This window comes from Myxocyprinus asiaticus, chromosome 5 (assembly GCF_019703515.2).
Source record: "Myxocyprinus asiaticus isolate MX2 ecotype Aquarium Trade chromosome 5, UBuf_Myxa_2, whole genome shotgun sequence".
Taxonomy (NCBI): domain Eukaryota; kingdom Metazoa; phylum Chordata; class Actinopteri; order Cypriniformes; family Catostomidae; genus Myxocyprinus; species Myxocyprinus asiaticus.
The window spans coordinates 13,877,345-13,896,675 of NC_059348.1; the positions used below are offsets into that span (position 1 = coordinate 13,877,345).

The window sequence follows — 19,331 nt, forward strand, 5'->3', positions numbered from 1 at the left end:
TAATATTAAGCATTTGTCAATCAAAAGTCCTTACATAAGGACATTGTGTGGTCCAAATGGTATCTTAAGAAGAAACCTTGCAATTAAAATGAACAACATTTAGACAAAGCCTCCAGATTAGCTGGAATGATAGTATTAATGACACAGGGAGGCTAATAAAGCCCTCTGAGGTTGGGAGGTCATTGTTTAAAGCTGACTGCCATACTGCTTTAGCCCCTATCTACTAATTCTTATTATGGTGAGAAGAGCTACAGTATATTGCTTGGTTTAGACCAACTGTTGTGTGTTTGGTGCACTAACAGTTGAGCGCAGAAGGAATAAATGACTTATTTACTTTACAGCTTGAGTAAAATGGCCCCTTTACCCTTCAATCTAACAGAAATAATAATACAGTTCTAGTTTGTCCACCAATTTGTTTATTTTCAAATGAATATTTCAAAAATGAATTTTTCCTACAAAATGTGTGATTTAGAGATCATTGTAGCATCCTTTTTTTTTTTTTTTTTTTTTTTTTTTCTTGCACCAAGAGCATGGCTCTAAAGCATCTAATGTTTTGGTTTGTTGACATGGCAGGTTTGTTGTTTGCTCAACACATTCTTTGTGTCTTTAACTTTGACAAATGTGATTCAGTGTTGAAGTGCCACTGGCTGTAAGACAGCACCCTCTCTGAACCTTTGCATCAAGTCACCTTTTTGTTTCATGCTCAAGGCTTTTATCAATTATTAACAAATCCTTCTACATGGCTACAGACAAAACAGGATCTTTGGTGTGTTGATTGAATCTACTGTGTATATTTACCCTCCAAAGTCATATGATTTGGTCAGGTTGATGAAACTTCTGGTCACACTATTTGACTTATTTGGGTGACACTGTTATTAAGTTAAAATGTGAGAAATAGCAGCATATTGGAACAGTAATGGACCCCAGATGGACCAGCACTGGTTTTTAACCACTCGTTACAATGCTGTCGATTGCTATTTATGTTTTCAGAAGCCCACCGAGGATTGGGTCATCTGATGACTCACAATATTTTGTCATTAACGCACAAGTTAAGGAGAGAGCCTGAGGCACTGGGGAATACTATCCTCCTGTTTTTGCGTTCAAAACCTCTCTATCTTCTCCACTTCCTCTGAGCCTCTATTCTGGGCCATGCGTAGGAAATAATCAACTCTGAATAGGAGATTGATGTTTTGTACTATCATGCACCTTGACATACTCCACTTATTTTGATGAGATGAGTCCCCACTTTGTCTTTTTACAGTGGGGGTACATTTTCAGTTAATCTTCAATCTCAGGCAAGGGGAGGGCTGTGTGTGTTCAAGACAAGGCCAACAGACAAAATGTGCTCTGACCCCACATTCTTTAGCAAGTGTCCTAAGTTTGCCATTGGTGTTCCCTATCAGTAAAATGGCCCCAATAAAACAGGGAGTGGCAGAAGGGGAGGCCAGAGCCCCGGAAAATGATCCCTCGCATAATGTTTTACCCCCATCTGCAAGTGTGGCCCTTAGTGGTCACGAGAAGTCTCCGGTGTCACGTTGAGCTAAGGGCATCTGTGCGTCACGTGTGGCACAGAGGTGCCTCGCCTGTATTGTGGAGTGCTCGACAGGATGGTCCTCTCCACAACAGCATCTGTCACCTTAGGGGGTCAGCAAGGTCCAAGATGAATGAGTCCTGAGAGAATGCACCTCTTGCCCCACAGAGCAAATGGCCAAGAAGAGGGAGGGGGCAATTGGAATAGGGGGAGGGCCTGGTGTTTGTGTATGCGAGTGTGTGTGAGTTAGTTTAGTGAGTTAGAGCCACTGAGCACAGGACAGAGAAGGTGGTTCCACTGGAGTTCATGGAATCAGGCTTTGCAGGCCAAATTCAGGACTATCATGACAAGGGAGCTGGTAGCTCGGAACAGGGAGCAGGAATACTGTCAAATTCTTGTTTTGGATATCCGAAGGACATTGCGTTCACTATGGAAATAGGCTCTCAGTGCTTGAGTGATCTGCTTTGAGGTCTACAGTGGGAATTGTTGAGGCACACTCCATACCCTGGCTACTTATGAAAGGTACAGAAGCGTCATGTAAGATTCTTTGATGCTTACCGGCTCCTGCTAGCATGGTGTCAATGGCCATGGCTTTTAGCACCCCATTTATTCAAAGATATTTGCATTTTTGTCTTAGCTGATCTATCTCCCATCCCCCTGCTTAAAGTCTTGCTCTTTAAACTATCTTTCCTTTAATGGATGTTCTTTAATATAGAAAACTAAGTGTGAAATGGTCAGTGCTGATTGTTGAGTCAAGATTAATGCTGAAATTTAAATGTTTATACAGACATTAATTGAACTGTAGTTGTTTTGCTTTAAGGGGTTGTCTAGGCATTTTAGTGTTTGTGTTTCGTATGTGATCGTTCATTAATGTGAAACAAGCCAATTTTTAAATTGTTTTATTTATTTATTTATTTTTTTGTAAAAAGGGCAATTTGTTAATTCAATGGAAGTTCATTGAAAGCTAGTTCTCATCCCCCATTGTCAATTATTTAATGTAATTATAAAGATAAGGAAGGAAACAAAAGAGGGAGTGAACTGAAAGAAAGAGAGAAAGGCCTTTAGTGTAACAGTGCAGTGTGAGAAAGTACTGTTACCACATTTATTACATTTATTACCACATTTGAACATTTTATTTGTCTTGCACCTATCTTACAAATATAAAACTTATTGCAAAGTCAGAGAGGTCACATAGCTGACACATCAGTGGTCTGAAATGTCCTCCAAATGTTGCGTCTGTTGGAACAGATTGTTGCAAAATTGTTAATCTGAGACAAAACAAACATTGCTGGTCATGTACGAAAAGATTGGCAGCTTTGCATAATTAAGTCTACTGTTTGGTTTGGTTTGTCTACCTAAAGTGTCGTGTTTCTCTTCTTGGTTATTCTGGGATCTCATTGTTTATGTTTGTTGGGCTTTTGATTTTTTTTAGTTGGGTAGCAGAATGGTCAACCTTTCAACACTGTCTGAGTTACTCTCAGTTTATGCTAAAGACCTTGATTGGACTCTGGGTTTGCTAAGAGAAAGCAATTTATAAATGCATTACCTATCAGTTTGAGTACACTTAAAACGCTTCATTGCCTGCTTTTTGTTTAGCGGAATTTGTCTATAGCCGTATTAATAATTCTAAAGCAGTTCTCTTTGATTCCTTGTAAGACATAGGCTACTCAGTGGCCCTTTTAACAGATTTTATGTGTATCTGTATCTTGACAGCTTTTGGTGTCTTATGAAATTTGGGAACAGATAGAATTTAAAAGGAAATTTGAAAGCCTGCATGGATGCAGTATATTGACTGGTTGTGTGTTCCAGAAACAGCTCTTGGCCTGAAGGCAGGGCTCTCTGTAGGCATGTCCACATTAGCATTTAACATTACCAGTCAAACTGGACCTTGGGACCCCTGAAGGCAGTACAGAACTATGCTCAAGTGCTGCTGTCTCGCTTTGACTCTGTTTACCACAATACCATGATGAAACTTGGCCAAACAGGCCACCAGTAAGTTGATTGCGGGGCAGTGTGTTCAAGCGTATTATTTCATTGTTCAGGATTCGCAGTACAGCATCAAAGCTTACGTATTCTTGATCTAGGTTCAGATAGAATGTGATTTCACACCAACAGTTTGCCATGTTAATCTATAGTAATGTTGTTGGATTTCTTTAATTTTATCTTACAAACTGATTTGTGAATCTGAATCCATTGTGGAGTCTCATAGAGGTGTAGGTTTTCAGGTACTGTGCCTCTGTCTAAATTAGATCTGGTTTTATTGGTAATCATTCTCAGAGCACTCAGAGTTCAAACAAATGTTGCATACCAATTATATATCTGCATTTCTATGGAATTAAATATAACAATCAATCTAGTTGTAGCAATTATTTAAAGCAAATCACTGTGTTACATGGAACACAAAAAATGAGATATAAATCAGTTAGATAGAATGTTAGCTTCAGTCACCACTTACTTTACTGTATCTTTTTGCAATATAATGAAAGTGAATGGTGACTGAGGCTTGCACTCTGCCTATAACATATAATTTTGTTTTCAGTTGAAGAAAGAAGACCATAAGTGCTTGAAACAACATGATGGTTAATAAATGATGACAAAAGTTTCATTTTTGGGTGAACTATCCCTTTACAACCAAGAAAATCCTCCTTAGAAATCCTCCTTAAAAGTTATTTATTTTCCAATATTCCGATCAAATTTCTTGTGATATATATTCCCATGAAATGATCAAGGTGCTCATGACCGAAGTATTTACTGATTGATGGATGGATTTAATGCATTTCAGTCTGTTTTAACTGGTCCAAAACAACAAAACCTGTCTCATCAGTCTTTGTCTAGGGCTGCAAGTAAGAGACATGGAGTTTCTTTTCCTGATGCGTTCCACAAACATTCCCTTGAAGTCACAATGTCATATAACTCATTCCTCACTGTTATCAGTTAACAGCTACATATGTTGAGGAACACTGCTATATGTTCTTCTTTACACACAACTGTCTGATCTTAGATAACAGTGGGATTAATACTCAGCACATAGTGTTCATTTGGAGACAATAAATGCTCTATCCCATGCTGTATATAAAACTGTATTTATATTTATTTTATTTGAGTCTTTCTCCAAGACCTTCTTATTCTTGCATTTTTATAAATAACTGCACGCAAACTATAAATGTGTTGGCATTTTACAAATATGACATGCTTGGACAAATTATATACTATATGTTATTTTATACTGTGAGTTTTAACTGTTTGCCTACCTATTTCTGTAGGTCCGGGGAGTATTTTAACACGATGAGGATACCGTAAAGCTCTGCGGCTCAAGGTTGATTTACCATGGAGAAGTGATGATCCTGTCTTTCTACAGCTAAAGAAATAAAATCAAAGGTATAGCAGCTTCCTTTATGCAGCATACACGTATGATCACAGCAGAATGAATTTCAGAATAGCAAAAACTTTGACAGTGTTTATTGCTGGAGATTTTGTGCGCTCAACATTTTGCCTCTAAATATACTGTAATATCTCCTTTTTTAGATGCACATCTTTGTTACATTTGGTTTCTATGAAGGAATGTGTTCAAGTTTTAGTAGCTGCATGTACACTTGTTTGATACTGATAGAGGATCAACCTTACTGTGTATACCATACAAGCTAATTTTCATCATTGTGTTTTCTTGTCTTTTATTGTGCTATCCAGATCTGTTCTGTTTTAACATGCAGAAACCAAATTTGCTTTTATTGTTTTAATAAAGTATTCTTTAAAAAGTAAAAAAGGGAGGAATAAGAAGTGCAAACTACAATGTCACATCAGAACAGATGGCCTAACAGATGAGATGGTTATTATGTCTAAAGCTGGGCTGCTTTTTCTTTTTCTGACTGAAGCTAAAGCTTACAGTCGATCGCTTTCACTGGACACCCATGTGCCAAAATAAGCTCAAGGGTAAAAGTTTCCCCCTGTATATTTGTCTTGGCCCAACAGATACATTTTATGTCCAAAATGTCAGGGATATTTGTTAACAAATTGATACAGTTATGATAAAGATATATTTATAATACTTATATGTGAAAGTAAAAACACTGATTGTACTAATTATAGAACACGGTCTGCAGAAAATGTATTTAAAAAAAAAAATAAGAAAAAAGAAAATTCTCATTATTTAGTCACCCTCATGTTGTTTTCAAACTCATTTCTTTCTTCTGTGAAAGACACAATTCACAATTTGCTTTCAATGCATTTTTTGTCCTACATTGAAAGTGAATGGTGACTGAAGCTTACATTTTACCTAATAATTCTCTTTGTGTTCCATGGAAGAAAGTAATACAGGTTTGGAACAACATGAGGCATGAGGGTGAGTACATTTATTTTTAAATATCCCTTTAACATTTTGTTGGAATTTAGATTCTAGAAAAAAGGATCAAACCTCCCTTCCCCTTTGATCTTTTTTTCAACTGTTTGAAACTCACCACATACAGTACAGCTCATACACAGGCACATATGCCTGGATTGTTTGTGCCAGTAAAATGGGTTTCAAGGACTATTCGACGAAGTAGGGAGAAGGGAGGGAGCCTTGTTCAGGGTGAAATTGAAAGGTCATACGAGTACCGGTAGTCCATCATAAAATTACATTAAGGCTTCATTCTAGATGGATAATGTAACCCTTTAAAATGCTCATGAATCATCCTGCTCCCTAATTTGACCATCAGAGTCGTGAGAGTTTATAACATAACTGAAATAAGAAGACTAGTACATGTAATTGTTGTTGGACAAATTTCAGACGCTAATGGACTGGTTCTTGTGTTTCAGATCATGGGGAATTCGTACGCAGGGCAGCTGAAATCTGCCCGCTTCGAGGAGGCTCTTCACAACTCTATAGAGGCCTCGCTGAGATCGAGCAGTGGTGACCCACAGCCTGTATTCACGCAGCTGTATCTTGAGCCCGATCAGTATCCTAGCAACCTGGAAGGTAAGCAAGGTCATCAAGTTGTTTGTCATCACAGAAATGAACTTGATTTCTCATTAGTCCTACATGTATCAGGGGCACTGCTATTTCACTTGGGCAAAGAAGCTGTATCATGTCCATCAGGTAGCACCTACAACCGATGAAGTCATATATTCTTGTGGATTATCACACTTCTTTTTGTTTATGTGGTTCAGATATTAAACCCAAAATGGACCTGAGCCTGAGGTCCGACCTGTCCAGTCATGTGCTGGTGAACTGCCAGTCCTCCAATTGCATTGAGGATATGGATGATGAGGATGAATCAGACACCAGCAGTCCACCGTTGCCTTACCTGCAGGGACCCCTTCCTGATGGCTGCTGCACTATTGATGGTATGGAAAATTATCGAATGTATGCAAAGATTAAGGCTACATCCACACCAATCTTTGTTAGTTTGAAACTCCCTTTGCAGTTTCATAGTGGTTCAGTGTGGTTGAGAGGCACAAACGTAGCAAAATTAATGCATTTTCAAACGAAAACGTATTGGTGTGGACGTGGCCTTAGAGTTAAGGGATAGTTCACCCAAAAATGAAAATTCTGTTTGAAAACAGTCACTATTTTTACAACTCTTTTTGGTAATGGTAGTGGTGCAGAAATTACACCCTTGACCTTTAAGGACTTTAATAAAATCCACAGTGCCATAGGTATAAAACGTTGACACCTTTGCAACTGACTTCTAATTTATCGAGCCTGATTGCAGTGTTATTTGAACCCGTCAAAGTTCAAATGTCAAGGTGAAATGCATGTCATGATGATGACAATACAAATCTAGAAACGATGGCATTGAAACATTGGCTGTGTAAACAGTGAATCATCAGACATGTAACTTCATTACACTGCTGACTTAACTCATCTGTTGCCCAGGATTCTGTCAAGCAGGAAAGGACCTGCGCCTGGTTTCCATGACAACAGAGTTCATCGAGGTTCCTGCAGGGTTCGAGTTGGTCGGTGCCAAATCGCCTAGCATCCCAGAGCACATCCTAGTCTGTGCAGTGGACAAGCGCTTCCTGCCAGATGAGACTGGGAAAAATGCACTTTTAGGTTTTTTTCAATATGATTCCATTCTTGTATGATGTTGCACTAGGCACATCTCATTTGGTCTTAAGGAAGTATTTATGCATGGTGCTGCAATGTGATTATTTAATTATTTTATATATTATTTTATACACTCTTGCTGTAAAAACCACACTTTCACAACTCAATAACAATGAAAACATGACATAGCAAATAGTGTTTATAGACATTGTAGTTTTCCACTACCAAGTAATTTCTTTGTCCTCACTGAAAACCAAATGCTACAAAAAGTTACAAAATCACAGCAAATCAGAACATACAGTGTTAGATGCAGTGGTGGAAAGAGTACTGATTTTTTTTTTTTACTTAAGTATAAGTACTGCTATTAAAGAAATAATTCACTTGAGTACAAGTAGAAGTACTGAGAAATATTATGACTCAAGTAAGAGTAAATAAGTTGTTTGATGAAAAACTACTCAAGTAATTATGTTACAAGTTACTTTATGAAAATTATATTTTATATAGTATATACTCTTCCATTTTTAGAACACAAAGATATTTTTGTTCTTGAAATAAACTGATGCTTCCTTTCATCAAGGATGCATTAAATTGATCAAAAATATTGCCAAAATCATTAATTGCCAATATTATTACAGTTTGAAATAATTGTTTAAAGTGATATTTATTCAGTTTATTCTTTACCCATGATGGCAAACATATACTGTGTCACCTATTCCTTAAAAAGCATTCTAAATTGCTAATTTGGTACTCAAGAAAATATTCTTATTATTAGAACAATTGAAAATGGTTGCACTATTTCCACGTGGAAAGCAAAGTACAGTGGGGTTTTTTCCTCATTTGCTGAGGTATTGAGTTCTTACAAGTTGCTTTACACTTGCAAGTCAAATTTTGGTTTTAAAAATAGGCAAAAAGTAACAAATTTCTGCTGAAATTCTATTTTCTCCTAAAGTCTATTGTTTTAGAGAGATGAAGGCAATTCTGCATTACTGTTTTGAAAAAAGAATCTCTAAACAGGATAGAGAGGGAATTGGATGGCCAGATGCACAACAAAAAGACAAGTAAATCACAGTCTCTAGTTTGATAAACAGACTCCTCACAGGTCCTAAACTAGCAGCTTCTAAATGCCAAAGACCTGCATTGCTGCAAGAGGATTCTAGTACAAACAGGACATTTTAAGAATACAACATTTATTTAAATAGAAATAGCCATTTGTAACATTCTAAATGTCTCTAAATCGTCTCTAAACTACATAATGTGCATTGTGACTGAAACACATTCCTATTTCAGATTTATTCTCATTCACGTATGTCCAAGTATTTTGGCTATTACGTTAACATACTGTACAAAACTAATATAATGCAATATCATAGAGGAGGAAATTTATCCAGATATGGAATGAGATTATTAAGCAAACTGTTATCAACTCCTACATGCCAACTGAATAAAATAAGGCAAAAATAAACATTTCACACAGTGTTGAGTGAGAGATATGATTTATTCAAACAGTAAAAGTGGTTGTTCTGTATATGTATTATTGTATTACAGTTGTAATAATAAATTCATAATTAACATTATGGTTATTTAACATATATTATTATTATTAAGTAAATTGTAGCATTTGGTTACATTATATTTTGTGATTTCTCATACATTCTTTATATAACATTCATCCTTTGCGCACATTTGGCCTCTAGCGTGTGAGGCTTTTCAGACAGATAAACAGCAGTTCAGGGCAGGGAAGTACAGTACAGCACCTTGAGTGAGAGTGTTAACCGCTAGGACAGTTTACATTTAACAAGAGGAGCGAATGGTTACGGAATTTAATGCAGGAGTACAATATTGATAGAAGCGGAGAGCCCGTCTGTGCGTGCGATGGTGCGAGGAACCAGATGGTGGGGAAAAAAAATCAAAAAAAAGTCAAAAGAAGATCACAATGTACGTAATTGTAACTATATCAGATATTATTAATAAAACACGGGAACTCATTGAGTGGCATTTTCTGCTTCCATATTTTGAATTTCGGGGATATTTTTGTACATTTCTGTGGCATTTTTTGCTCCGGGTGCCCATTCATTTTCAACAGTGCTGGCAATGTATCTTTCTAAGGTATATAAAAAGTTTGTTTTAGACATATAGTAGCAAGTAAACAAGATTGTAAACTACATTGTGTTAATGTTTGACAATTAAACTATTACCTACCTTAAAAACAAGTGAAGTTTGATCAGTGATTAAATGTGTTCAGATGATTCCCTCGTACCTGAATGAACAGCTCCTTTCCAGAATAAAATGAAATATGCAGAAAATCACAGTATTACAGTTCTTGTATAGTGACAGGGCAGAAAGTCTTGGAGAAGCTAGAGAAGAGAGGACACCGGCGGAAGTTTATGCCAGCTGATGTGCTCATGATGCTGTGTCCTGCAGGCTTCCGTCGTGCAGCGCACAGCGCGTTTTAGTTTATAAAACAGATTTAGCGCTTATAAATTTCTTCTTCCAAAAAATTAACTTTGTAATTGTGGTGAAAAATAACTGTAGCAAAGTTGAACACTTATTATTTTTAATCAACTCAAGTAAAAGTACTATTATTTATTTATAGTTGAAAACCAGTTAGATACATTTGGACCAGTTAGATTCACTGTGGGTGGAGCTGCCCAGCATAATGCTGTCTGCAGAATTATCTACATATGTTTGTAACATTAAAGTTGGTGGGTTACTATGGAGCCCCTATGAGAACAGGGAGGATAGCGTTCCCTCGCAATAAGTTTTGCATTCCACTGCAATACATTTATCAATCCCCAATGTAAATTAATGATGGTTTACCTACAGTTACCATAGTTGAACTATGGTATTTGAGTAAAATTTACCATGGTTTTACAAAGTTAACCATATTTTAACAAAGATATTTTACATTTTAGTGTTTTAAAACTGTTTGGGGGGTGAATGGTAATAAAAACCATAATCATTCTAAACATAATCAAAACATTGTTAGTTTTTCTATAGTAACAACATGGTTAATTTGTGATACATGAAAAAAAAAAGGTTACTGCAGATTTACTATATGCGTTTTCCAAACTGCATTTTTGCACCCTTGAAGGGCACTTTGGGGAAGGGGACGCCACTCAAAGGGCCGTTCCAAACAATAGTAAGAAAGTAATTTTCTACACAAACAGATAGAAAATAACCTTCACTTTTAGTGAAGGGTACATTCAGACTGTAATGCCATGCTCCCTTCAGAGTACCCACATCAAGAGCTACAGTATGTTCTTAGCAGTGAGTAGGGCATAGGGATGATCACTTTTGTTTGGAATTCGCAGTGAAACCATTGTTAATTTTTGTTAAGACATGTTTCTTGGTGGAAACTATGGTTTTAAAAACAATACTTGTACCACAAATTAACCATGATGTTACTATAGTAAAACTGTAGTAACAATGTTTTTTAGCTGGATGATTGTGATTTTTATTACCATAGTTTTGGTTTTCCTGTATTATTACTATGGTTTTACATACAAATATCATCGTTAAAATATGGTTTCTGCAGTAAAAACCATGGTACATTTTTGGTTACTATGGTTTAACTACAAATGCAATAGTTCAACTATGGTTACTATAGTAAAACCATGGTTAATTTTCATAAGGGATGGATAAAGGAATTGCGAGGGAACGCCAACTATTGCAAAAACATGCTTAATGTTTTTGCGAGGGAACGCAACTTTATTGCGAGTGAATGCAAAACTATTTGTAAACTTTTTGCTGTAACTCGTCGACACTAACAAACCTGCTCAGTAAGATTCATCCACTGTTGCTCCGCCATGATCTTAGTTGACCTGAAAGAGAAAACTAACCATCGAATACGACAGTTTACGCTAGTGCATGCTATGGCACCCCTTGTGGCAATGCTGAGAATGCAACGTGCTTGTGTTTCATTATCAATTGTGACTGGTCAGGACAAGGAAGAGATCAGATTTAACACTTGATGCCTCATCAAATGATCAAATCCAAAATGAGGCTCTCAAACAAATACATATACAAACAAACGTTTCAACACCACCTTCAAATCCAGACATTCTGAAGACTCTTGTCAGCATCTAAGGGTATGTTTGTGTTTTTGTGAAGGATTTTCAGGGAACTGTGTGGGCTGTGGTGAGAAAGGGTTCAGATACTTCACTGAGTTCTCCAACCACATCAACCTGAAGTTGTCCACCCAGCCGAAGAAGCAGAAGCACTTAAAGTACTACCTGATGAAGAACTCTCAGGGTGCTCTGTGCAAGGGAGCCCTCATCTGCTGGAAAGGTACCATATTTAAGAGCTTACACACCTCACAATTTTGCCCAATGTGAAAAAAGCGATAATGTGCAAGAGGAGGGCGTATCTTAGCATTACAACCCCAATTCCGAAAAAGTTGAGAAAGTATGAAAAATGCTAATAAAAACAAAAAGGACTGATTTGTAAATTATTTTCACCCTTTGCTATATTGAAAGCTCCACATCTACACATTATATGATGTTTTACCTTGTGAATTTCATTGTTTTTGAAAATGTACAGTAATTTCAAATCAGATGATTGCAACATGCTCCAAAAAAGTTGGGACAGTTGAGTGTTCTAATAACACTTATTAAGCATTTGGGCACTGAAGACACAAGTTTGTTAAGTTCAGAAAGTGGAATTTTCCCCCAATCATCCATTATGTAGGTCTTTAGCTGTACGGGGTCTTCGTTGCCATTTGGTGTGCTTCATAATGCACCACACATTCTCAATTGGAGACAGGTCAGGACTGCAGGCAGGCCAATCTAGCACCCACACTCTCTGCTAACACAGTCATGCACTTAAAATCCAGGCAGTATGTGGTTTGAAGTTGTCCTGCTGGAAAATGCAGAGACGTCCCTGGAAAAGACTGTGCTGGATGGCAGTAAATGTTGCTCCAAAATTTGTACATATCTGTCTGCATTCATGGTGTTCTCACAGATGTGCGAGTTACCCATGTCATGGGCACTGACACAACCCTGGCCCATACAGACACTGGCTTTTGGATCTGACGCTAATAACAGCTTGGATGGCACTTTCCCTCTTTAACCCAGATAACACGACAGCTTTGTTTTTCAAAAACTTTTTGAAATGTGGACTCTTCGGACCAAAAAACACTGTTCCACTGTTCTACTTTCCATCTAAGATGAGACCGAGCCCAGAGAAATCGGCAGCGCTTCTTGACAGTGTTGATGTAGGGCTTCTGCTTTGCATAGTAAAGTCTTAACTTGCATCTGTGGATGCAGCGGCGAGTGGTGTTGACTAACAAAGGTTTACTAAAGTTATCCCAAGCCCATGTTTATGGAATCCATTTCAGATGAATGCCGCTTTTTAAGACAGTGACATCTGAGGAATCAGAGATAACGTGCATTTAGAAATGGTTTTCGTCTTGCCATTTACGCACCGAGATTTGACAAGATTCCTTGAATCTTTTAACTATATTGTGCACTGTAGAGGGTGAAATGCTCAAAATCCTTCCAGTTTGTCTTTGGGGAACATTGTTCTCAAAGTGCTGGATTATTTGCTGATGCATCTGTTGGCAAATTGACAAGTCTCAAAAGATCCTTGCTCTTGAAGGACTAGGCTGTTTTTGGAGGCTCCTTATACAGTATATAGTACTATGACACAATTGCCTCACCTGTCTAACATCTGTTTCACATCGCCTTGTTATTTCAACTCGTCAAATTGTTAGTAGTCTTAAATTTCTCCTGTCTCAACTTTTTTGGAGCTTGTTGCAATCGTCTGATTTGAAATTACTGCACATTTTAAAAAACAATGAAATTCTCAAGGTAAAACATCAAATAATGTATAGTTGTAGTGCTTTCAATATAGCAAAGGTTGAATATAATTTACAAATCACTCCTTAGTTTTTATTAGCATTTTTCATACTGTCTCAGCTTTTTCGGAATTGGGGTTGTACAACTAAGTTCATTGGTTGCATCCACATTGTTAACTGATCAGTTACATTTTTTAAACTCAACTGGCAAATAGTTAAAGAAAAGCCACTGGCAAATGTTGACTGTACAGTGCAATATTAAAGTGAATAATATTTTAATCGAATGATCTTTGTTATATTTAACTTCATTTTTAAACATGAATTAAATAAATCTGTTTTTTATGTGGCACTCCTAGTCCATTGAAATCAAGAATAAAAACATTATAACAGGTAACTGTTTAGTACTTTTGAAACCTGGTATAGAAAAAGACTGCAATATTGTCCGATACCAATAGTTAGTGCATCCCCAACATCCACATATTATCCATAAAATGATTGCTGTGCCCCTTTTGATTTAAGATGAAGAGAGATGGAGATTTGACAGTAGCTATGTTGTGAAAACAGCATGGAAGCATGGGTGTATTTTCTTTTTTCATTTTTCAATTCTCAGATCGCAAGATAAGGCCTTTCTCAAGCAGTGCTTCATCATCTAAGCCTAGTTCCTCATCATCGCTTAGCAGCAAAGAAAATGGAGACACAAATGGCCACAGTCCATCTCCCTTCCCCCTCTCAGGTGTGTGTGTGTGTATGTGTGTAACATATTATACATGTGTGTCTTGGTACAGAATATTGTTCCAAAACCATTACAGTGAGTTCCAGAGATTCCAGTAGTGTTGGGTTCGAGTCCACCTTAGTCGAGTCCGAGTTGAGTCCGAGTCCAAAAGTGGCCGAGTCCATAACAGGATGAGTCCGAGTCCGAATGAATCTGTTCATGAATCTGAATTAAAATTGTAACCGTAAACTCAACATTAATATTTTAAGCTTATTTTAAACTTCACAACTAAGAAAAAGAGTTTGTCAATATAAATGCAAAAATCAAATGATTAGTATCCTGCTGAACAAATTTCAGTGGTTTCAGAATGAAAGCATATGCTTTAGGTGTATGAAGAAAAAAATGTCCTTCAGCACGCTACTTATTGCATTCTGTTGACATTTCAATTATTTGTTGCTTTTCCCCTCCACTCATACATAGACTATAGAAAGTGAAATCTGCGTTAGTCATTACAACCAGAGTTATTATTGTTTTGAATTTTAATTTAGTTTTTATTTCTACTTCATTTTCAATTTGTCCATTCAATTTAGTTTAGTTTTATCTAAAATTATGGGTGAAATACATTTAATGTAATTAATTTAATACATTTAATAAATGGTAATATTAAAACATTTAATAATGCCCATAAAATTAAATGCAACAACATAAAATAAAAACAGAAAATATCAGATACCATTAAAAAATATTTATATGCTACAGTACCACACTTCACACTTTTCAGTCCTCCTGCTGTGTCCAGGTGTAGCCTACTTCCCTAAAGTCAAGATCAAATTTTTGACAAACTCACCTTGGGCTGACGTTTTGTTCTTTTCACATTATATTTAGTATGTATAATAGGTGAATAGAGACTTCTCCCCTCACTTGTGTTCTTCATTGTATTTTCTGACTTTTTTGCAATTGAAACGCAAGTGCCAGCTTTACATGTAACACACAGAGGTTGCACTACAAATATGTGATGGACTGAGTTGTACAATTTCCATCATGGTCTGTTTCATCGGTCATATTAATTTAAATGTCCCTGATATGTAGTACATTTTATTTTGTCTCGATATAGTCAACATTTTCAGTTAGAAATTACTTTGCGTAGTAAGCTTGAGTCTGATAAAACATGTGTTCTATTTAATAATTGCAGAGTTGGGGAACATACTTTTTAAAGTGTACTTACGTTATTGATATTTCTGGATGAGAGTGGTAGAGCACATCTGGCGAATGGCGATCTCTTTCCTGCACACACATACAGCACGGGCGCACACACGAGAGAGTTAAAAAAAGTACTTTGAAAGAGTGCGCGCTGCTGCTCTCAGCAAGAATAATCACACGTTAGGACATATACACGTGAAAACTGAGTCCGAGTCCGAACTCGAGTACCCCAACTCTGGATTCCAGCAAGCACAAACATCTTTCTTGTATCTGCATATATGCAGTTTGCACACAAGCAATCTTTTTAAACCTCACAAATCAAACTCTGCACCACTTAATTGCTTGATATAAATATAACACATGCTGCTATATCCAATGCTCCGAGGTCATATTCTGCTCTGGGGCAGGGATTTGTATAGGGGAGGTTAAAGAGGGGGAAAAAAGCTACTTAGCATTCGGTGACATCTGGCTGGAGGCCACACAGTGTTTACGCAATAGTGCTTGGTGAAAGAAAGCAAGTCATTGTCTCATTCTTCCTCAAAATCTTGTTAAGAGAGCCAGGCAGCTGGCTGTAGAGTGTGTCCATTAGTAGTGACCAGAACAGGCTTTTTAACAATGCAAAAATCAATAAGGTTTTGGAAAAGGGCTTAATTATTTTGACTTGATCTCACTAATTGTGAGTATTTGAAGGAAGATAATTAAATTATACACATGGGTAGGTTGATGCAAAACATGTCCAAGGACTTGTTTTTTTTTAATCTACAGTAAATGTAAGGCTTTTAAGTATGTTGCCATTTTTCTAGCTCATAATTAGTGGCTCTGTGACAAAAATCTATTCCATTTAGTCTCTCAAATTATAGCTCATAAAAGCTGCATGCATACTATTTATAAAGAAATTAACGAAATGCTGTAAAATAGTTTAGCATGACATACCCTGGGGCATTTCTATGTACAGTATTTCCTAAAAGTATTTAATGTCAACTGTCCACTAGTGCAATATTATATATTTTCTTCTTATCTAGAACAGTGAAAAATGTAAAGCTGCATTCTTGATAAATGTTTTCTTGACCTACAGACTCGCCTCCGGCCCGCATGCAGTCCAGTTCCTCCTCAGGGATTTTTGGAATGCCAGACCAGGGCTTCCTCAAACCGTTGAACACACCGACCCATGGGACCAAGACTTTACCGATCGGTATCAGATATTTTTCCTCATTTAGAATTTCAAGAAGCATTGATTGCTGAGTAATACTGACTTGAACAAGCCATATATAAATTTGTATTGAAGCCATCAGCTCGAAATTGTATTTTTAAGTTTGATGGAATTTGATGGAGTGGTACATTTAAGGCATATACACACTAACCAATTTTGTTTCCTAACGTCATTGTTTTCCAAAGTATGCGTTAATGGAGAGTGTTTTTGAAACACTCCATTTTCGGTAGTGGAAAATGCTGTTCTAGTGTGGTTTAGAAGCATAAGCATACACAGCACGATCAAATTCGTCCACACTAATCCGTTCAAATTTGAAACCTCTGTTTTCAGTTTCCGAATGTCATAGTTTTCCAAAGTTTGCGGCAACAGAGAGTGTTTTTTTAAAGTCTCCATTTTCAGGGAAGGAAAATGGTATTTCAGTGTGGATGAGAGGCAAAAACGTAGCAAAATCGATGTGTTTTTCAAAAGCAAACCAATTAGTTTGGATGTAACCTTAGTGTGTTTCTTAATTAGTTGTGCTTGTGAAGACAAGCATCCATGCTATTGCTTATATTAAGAGCTACGGATCTGATCAAACTCGTAACTCGTCTTGTACTGTTTGTGCTATGGAAATGAATAATACCACAGATCATGTGACTTGTTGAGGAGAGGTGTGCTATTACTTTTCAAGCAATTGGGATTACGATTTTCACCTGGTGTATGATTAAAATTAGGGATGTCTGAGACTGTGCTCACATACTCCTATGCGTAAAAAAAGCTCAGATGACAAAAAACGATACCACTGACATACAAACGTCATTCCGTAAACATTCAGTGTACATATTAAATCCACAATGTGTCCTAGTGTGATTATTAAGCAGCAAAGGGTGCAATTTAATGAAATAAATAATAAATGTAGATAAATTTTGTTCATTAAATCACAGCCTTATGCGGTTTAAAATCACACTGGATCACCTAGCGACTTGTCTTCACTCTGTATTGCGGCAAAATAAAAGCTCCGCCAAAATGAAAGCTCCATTTAAATGGATAAAAATACAACAGAAATTGATCACTACTGTATAGTTACAGTAATGTAATGTTCACTGTAGTAATAATAATAATAATAAAATAATAATTGTTGTCACAGTGTGTTTCCGTCATGTTTCCAAGGACTCTTATTTTGAAGTGGTTTTTGTCCTCTGTCTTCTGTTTCCCCGGACTACATTTCCCAAAATGCACTGCCCTAATCACTGCCATCTGTTCCCCATTGTTCTCACCTGTTCTCCATTCCCTCATAAGCTCTTGTGTGTATAAATATCCTCTAGTTTTGTTCCCTCATTGTCAGTTCTTGTTTGTTGCTGTATGAGTATACATTTGATTGTTTCACTATCGTCTTCATTAAAAGCTTGCAGTTAGATCCAGCGTCTCCCATCTCATCTCAGCAACTACTTGTTACAGAAGATGATGATAGTGAAACAAACAAACGGGAACTCATACAGCAACAAACAAGAACTGACAAAGAGGGAAAAAAACTAGAGGGTATTTATACACAAGAGCTTATGAGGGAATAGAAAACAGGTGAGAACAATGGGGAACAGATGGCAGTGATGAGGGCAGTGCATTATGGGAAATGTAGTCCGGGGGAAACAGAAGACAGAGGACAAAAACCACTTCAAAATAAGAGTCCTTGGAAACATGACAGAAACACACTGTGACAATTGTATTATATTTTAGCAATACCTCACATCTGTGATGCTCTGTTGTGCAGCACTTTATTTGAAAAAAACATCTTCAATGTTGTATTTTGAGAAAGTTTTATACAGTATTGTAATTTAAAATTATTGTATATATATAAAAAAAACTGCAAAATAAATAAAATAAATAAAGAATAAAAAAATAACTCGTCAATACCTGTTACTGAAAAGGAAGTATTGTACTTGTGCTTGGTCTCAAAAAATGGTATCTGGACATCCCTAATTAAAATGCCGAACAATCCCATAGACTAACGTTGAAGGAGGAACCTAACTAAGATCTATGAACAAGAATATTATAGAGACTTTGGGGTGGGCTTTTTTTCACTTGAGTCAGTAAGCACCTACACAGAACACCCTATATACTACCAATAAGCCACCCGAAACACCATAGCAACCAAATAGCAACATGCTAAAAACCACTCAAAACACAGTAGCCTTTTTGCAACAAGCAATGCACACATCTTCTTTAAAAATGTAATTAATAATCTAGTTGGTAGTTGGTAGTTTTAATGAAAGCTGCATGTACCCCATTTTGGGTATACCAACTGACTGTCCCTTTCTGTTCTTGGAATTATCTACAACAATTCATACCTAGTTTTGGCACTAAATTTAGTTTGAAAACAAATTATTTTTAATGTACTGGGCTTCAATTATATGTATATGAGATTACTAGTGCACATTCTCCTTTAGTTTTAAGCAGCTTCCCAAATATGGTCAGAGTAAGGCTCAGATGTTGCTTAGCTGCAGTATTGTTTGTCTTTCTCCAGCAAAAGGACAGATTGAATCCCTCCTCTGAAGGTCATTTGGACTGGCTGCTTACACATCACAACCCCTGTACACACTTTTGCAAACAGCCACACACACACGCATTCATTTGCTCACTCTGAATCATCAATATAAGACCAGAAGTTCTGTATTAAGGTTTTTAAGCTCATTTTAATTGACGTGTAACACGTATTTGATCTATATGTGTATGTCAAGGATATTAGAGGTGAAAGTGGCCCTGCAGTTCATTATCAATATGCCATCAGTTATAGGAAATCAATATGCTTTTCTCCATAGGCCTAATTCTCCTTCAGAAATGAGCAAGAAAGCAAGCCATGGAGTGTGTGTTTGTGTTTGTGTT

The 19,331-nt window shown here is 36.8% G+C and overlaps 1 protein-coding gene across 4 annotated transcripts in view; it reads left to right on the top strand.

Annotated features, from left to right (window-relative positions):
- Positions 1-19,331, top strand: part of LOC127441624 (GREB1-like protein) — an 89,386-nt gene that overhangs the window by 33,253 nt on the left and 36,802 nt on the right. For 2 of the 4 annotated variants that reach the window (XM_051699234.1, XM_051699235.1), the window contains exons 2-8: positions 4,795-4,909; positions 6,326-6,485; positions 6,677-6,853; positions 7,386-7,562; positions 11,667-11,843; positions 13,961-14,083; positions 16,338-16,454. In XM_051699234.1, coding sequence (XP_051555194.1) covers positions 6,329-6,485; positions 6,677-6,853; positions 7,386-7,562; positions 11,667-11,843; positions 13,961-14,083; positions 16,338-16,454 — 928 coding nt within the window. In that variant the 5' untranslated portion in view covers positions 4,795-4,909; positions 6,326-6,328. Of the gene's footprint in view, positions 1-1,776; positions 2,054-4,794; positions 4,910-5,849; positions 5,871-6,325; positions 6,486-6,676; positions 6,854-7,385; positions 7,563-11,666; positions 11,844-13,960; positions 14,084-16,337; positions 16,455-19,331 lie in introns of those variants that run through there. The other 2 variants (XM_051699233.1, XM_051699232.1) reach the window with 2 other exon arrangements.